The sequence below is a fragment of the Arachis duranensis genome, chromosome 1 (assembly GCF_000817695.3).
Source record: "Arachis duranensis cultivar V14167 chromosome 1, aradu.V14167.gnm2.J7QH, whole genome shotgun sequence".
NCBI classification, from domain to species: Eukaryota; Viridiplantae; Streptophyta; class Magnoliopsida; order Fabales; family Fabaceae; genus Arachis; species Arachis duranensis.
In genome coordinates, this window is record NC_029772.3 from 57,756,634 (window position 1) to 57,761,715 (window position 5,082).

Sequence of the window (5,082 nt, forward strand, 5' to 3'; positions counted from 1 at the left end):
TTTGAAATTTTATGGATACTAATATTTCTTCAAGCATATTTACTATAGAATTTAATTGTGGGTTGAAAGTATGATAGAGATGTGGGGAATCATTTCCATAGTAGCAATTTTTAGAAATTCCATGTGAAATATAAGTTTTCTCAGATTTTTGAAATCCTTCAATAAAATTTATAGTAAAATAAAGATTTTGGGAAAAATCATTTTGTATTGATTTTAAGAATTCGGTGCCATTACAATTAACATTAGTTAAAATCATTAGTTTTTGATCTATTAATTTTGATAATTTAATTATTTCTTCTAATTTACTTTTTTCCATTAGGTGACGCTTTTCTTGTAAAGGACTACGGTTTGAAGTGTTATGTAGTTAAAAGTGTGGTTTTAAGATATGTGATTTAGATTTTACCACGTAGACGTCTTTAAAAAAAGTTGTTTTTGACAACTTTATGTGAGTAGTGCCTTATTATAAAAGCGTTGTGAAATTATTTTTTTTTAGTTATTCATGATGTTATTTTATATTAGTTTGACTTTATTTTTTTATTATAATGCAATTTAATTCAAAATTTTAAATGATTGCGATTTACATCGTATTAAATTGATTTATTTTTTAATTTAACTTGATTTAAATTATTGTGATTTGAATTGGATTGAATTATATCTTAGAAAAATTTATCCAATTCAAATTAGAATCATATTGAATTAAATAAATTAAATTAAAATATAAAATCAATCTGATATTGTTTTGGTGAATATATTGGTAATTACTGTAGCTACAAGCCTACAACTAAGTACTAACAAGTAACATTAGACATCATTGTCGTCCAAGCGAATTGGTGAGAGGATTGAAGCTTTCATTCATTCCGCCAATACACCAACAGCATTACTATTAGTAGGCCGACATTGGAACCATGATCTCTAATTCCTTCACACAACTACACTCTTCCCCTGAACGTACAATCCCATTCCGGTTTCCCGGTGTCGTTTCCCACCTCCCATTGTCGTTTTTAAACTAGGGTTTTCATTCTCCGGATAGATATTACTTGCATCGAGACGGGAAGCTCAGGTCAATCATCCAGGAGATTTCGACTCAATTTTCTCTTTGCAGATTTTCTCCCTTTAATTTAGTTCGAGCTTTAGGTTTTCGTGTTTAAGGAACGATGAACAGTAACAATCCAGGTAGGAACGTTGCGGCACCGTCGTTTTTAGGGAATTCCGGAGCTGCCCCTCACCCCATCGCCGGTACCGCCGCCACCAACACCGCTGCTTCCACTTCGTTACCCACGACCCACCCACAACCCCATCTTTTGTCCCAATCACAGCCTCCTCAAACCCAAGGTGGTTCTCACTTCCCCGGGCACTTTCAGCTCTCACAACCTCAAACCCAGTTACTTGCACAATCACAGTTTTCACAACCCCATTCCCATGTTCAATCCATCCCTCAACACCAGCAGCAGCCACCGCCGCGCCAGCCGCAGGCTCATCCTGCTAGCCAATCTCATGGTTCAAGTGGTAGTAGTGCGGCGGCAGCGGCAACTCCTGCTTCAACTGCCAAGCGCTCCGGGCAGAGGCCGCCTACTAGGCCGGCCGGTTCTTCAAATACTAACCAGTCTTCGGCTTTTAAGACCATGGAATTGACGCCGGCTCCTCTAAGGAGGAAGAGGAGCTTGCCAGAGAAGGATAAGAGGATTCCAGATAAGGTGGCCGCAGTTCTGCCGGAGTCTGCTGTTTATACTCAATTGCTTGAGCTTGAGGGACAGGTTGATGCTGCTTTGTCTAGGAAGAAGATTGATATACAGGAGGCTGTGAGAAGCCCCAGATGTGTTCAGAAGACTCTTCGTGTTTATGTGTATAATACCTTTTCGAATCAGAATAGAATCGATACTGAGAAGAAAATGGCAGAGGAGCCTTCTTGGTCACTTAGGATTACTGGGAGGATATTGGAAGATGGAAGAGATCCTGTGTTGGCTGGAGTCTCGCAGGGGTTGAACCCTTCATATCCCAAGTTTTCGGCTTTCTTCAAGAAAATTACCATATACTTGGACCAGGGGTTCTATCCGGATAATCATCTTATAATATGGGATCCTGCTCGTTCACCTGCCCAGCAGGACGGTTTTGAGGTTAAGAGGAAAGGAGACAAGGAATTCACAGTGGTGATGAGACTAGCAATGAATTATATACCTGAAAAGTTTGTGGTTTCAACAGCACTGTCGAAAGTTTTAGGGATTGAGTTTGATACTCGCCCCAGAATAATAGCTGCTCTATGGCAATATGTGAAGTCCAGAAAACTACAAAGCCCAAATGACCCTTCATTCTTCATGTGTGATCCTTCTCTCCAAAGGGTGTTTGGGGAAGAGAAAATAAAATTCTCCACAATTTTACAGAAGATATCACAGCAGTTATCACAACCACAGCCTATACACGTGGAGCATAAAATCAAGCTTTCTGGAAATTGTCTGGTTGGAACTACATGTTATGATGTTCTGGTTGATGTGCCTCTTCCACTGGAGAAGGATATGTCTGCATACTTGGCAAGCATCGAGAGGCACAAAGAGATTGATGCGCTTGATGAAGTGATTTGTAGTTCTATGAAGAAGATCCATGAGCATCGCAGAAGACGGGCCTTCTTTCTGGGATTTAGCCAGTCTCCAGCAGAGTTTATTAATGCTTTGATTGCATCACAGAGCAAGGATCTAAAGCTTATTGCTGGAGATGCCAGCCAAGATGAGGAAAAGGAAAGACGATCTGAATTCTACAAACAACCATGGTAAGCAGTTTACTACCTTTTTACCTTGTACTTTGACTCTCTGATGCACCTGAAAATTTTACATTATGGTTGGCTGGAACCTTAATATTTGTTAACTCAAACTTGGACATGGAAGAGTATAGCAACCCTATGACAAGCACTCTCACAAGAGAAGTTTGTTCTATCAATGGGAAACAAGCAATACTATGAAAGAACTGCTTTTACACTTAGTGCAGGACTCACACAGTACTTGAATACTTTTTGCTATCTCATTGTCTTGCAGTGTTGCTGTCTGATCCAAGCTTATTTAGATTGCAACTAATAGAATAGTGTATTACTACCATTTTATGGTTTCTACTGAGTTCCGTTTGCGTTCATAGTGATGCATAGGTTATTCAGAGATCAACTGTTTAAAATTAGATTGGGGCTTAAGGCAGTAGAGGATATAGTCCAGATGAAATATTACGGTAGTGGAGATAAAACTGATCCGTAAATCCATAATAGCTGAGCAACAATAGAGAGTAAAAATGGAAGATATGACTAGGATGTTCTGTGCCTTCTGTTCATTAGATTAACATATTGCCTAAAACTGTGATTGGGTTGTGTTCCTTTTTTTCCCCTCAGGGCTGAGGATGCTGTCATTCGCTACCTGAACCGGAAAAGTGCTCGAAGTGATATTCCTGGAAGCACCTAACAACAGAAAGTTGTGAAATAGGTTTGCTTCTTTGATTTTTTTTTTTTTAAACCTAATGCTTTATATATCAGTCTTATGCTTTTCTTCCAACATAGCTAAATTTCATGCTCCTTTATTTTATTTATTCCTTCTTTTTTTTCGGTGTTATGATCAAACTAGCAGTAATAAAATAAGGTTTTACTGACTCATGGATTTTTAACAATGCGCCCAACGGTTATGAACTGATATTTCTTTTTCTTTTAATTAAAAAATATCAATTAACATGTTTAAGAGACTTGTAGCCTTGGGAAGTGTGGTCTTGCCCTCGCTTTTAAAATCATACTCCGGTGCTTGTTTTGATTATTGCAGCTTGTTCCTCGCTGGTCCTCGATGCATTTTGCTAGTTCATAATAGAGCTGTTTTTCTAGGGGAGGACTAACCAGCGTTGCTTCATGCTAGACTTAGGCGACTCATGCAAGGTGAGTTGGTGACATGTGTGCGGCCTTAGCCAGAATAACATGCTATCTCCTATGATTCGGAGACCTGGAATCCGCCGGAGCTAGGATATGTTGATGTTCCATGCAGATGGGAGTTTTGGGATAAAAATCGGGCTATTTTTGGCGCAATCTTTCAAGATGACCATGGCAGGTGGATGTAGGTAGTACAGTGCACTGAGCTGTTGGGAATTTTCTAGTGGCCGGTCTGTGATCATCATTGGGAAGATCTAGAGGCTTCTTTTCCCTGCTGATGGTGTTGTAAACTTGTACTGTAATTTGGTGGTTCTTTTTTGGTTCTTGTTTTTATTTTTTGCCTTCTTAGTTACCAAAAGGAGAATGAAAATTTTTTTCCCGGCCTTTATTTTGCAATTGCCAACCTATCGTTAACTCAATCCCCCTACTCTACCAAAAAACGTTATTTTGCTAGATCACGTCCAACTGCATCCATATAACTATGATTTTGTGTTTTTTGTTCTAGTACAATAATGAACAATGTCTTTTTCGATCATCATTTGAGTAATAAAGATTTATTTTTAACAGTTTCTATACGCAAATGGTGGGATTTTTTGGACTTGAATAGTTAAATGATTCTTCAAATTTCGGTGTTCTTCAGTGGTAGACCCTTTAAATTTTTTTTTTTTCTTTTCTTCTAAGACCCTTTGCTTTTCTAATAAGTAATAAGAGCAACTCCAATGCTAAGAAATAGAGTTTCTCTTCTGACATATGGAAACTCAATTACCATTGGAGTGAGAAGGGAAGGAGGGCTCTTCACATGCATCAAGGTCGAGAGTTTCTCTAAACAGGGACTTGTAATATCAAATATTATTTGTATTGTTATATTAAATCATAATTAATTAAATTTATTTTACATAAAAAATAAATTTAATTTTTATATATTATAAAATAATTTTTAGTTGGATTATTTATTTTTATTTATAAAATTTAAAATATTAACCAAATTTAAATTATTTATTTTAATATTTTATAATATTGAATTATTTTGAATTTATAAATTTAAATAATATTATTATAAAAAATAATAATTATATTAATTTTAATTACTTTATTTAATTAATTAAGTGGGACTACAATAAGGATTAAAGTTAGTTTCTTCTAATGGAGAAGAGAGAGATTCTTTGAGTTCTTATTTATTGTTTTTGACGCAAAAATTG

General features: G+C 36.7%; 1 protein-coding gene across 3 annotated transcripts; it reads left to right on the forward strand.

The window, feature by feature from the left end:
* Positions 1–795: 795 nt before the first annotated feature.
* LOC107489738 (SWI/SNF complex component SNF12 homolog) lies at positions 796–4,449 on the forward strand. Of its 3 annotated transcripts, none has more exons than XM_016110498.3 (3): positions 796–2,761; positions 3,365–3,455; positions 3,783–4,449. In XM_016110498.3, the coding sequence occupies exons 1-2, from the start codon at positions 1,155–1,157 to the stop codon at positions 3,432–3,434; spliced, it is 1,677 nt and encodes a 558-aa protein (XP_015965984.1). In that variant the 5' UTR covers positions 796–1,154; the 3' UTR covers positions 3,435–3,455; positions 3,783–4,449. The 3 variants fall into 3 exon arrangements, with proteins under 3 accessions (XP_015965984.1, XP_020997211.1, XP_015965991.1); XM_021141552.2 differs by having other exon boundaries at positions 3,842–4,449; XM_016110505.3 differs by having other exon boundaries at positions 3,873–4,449.
* The last annotated feature ends 633 nt before the right edge of the window (positions 4,450–5,082 follow it).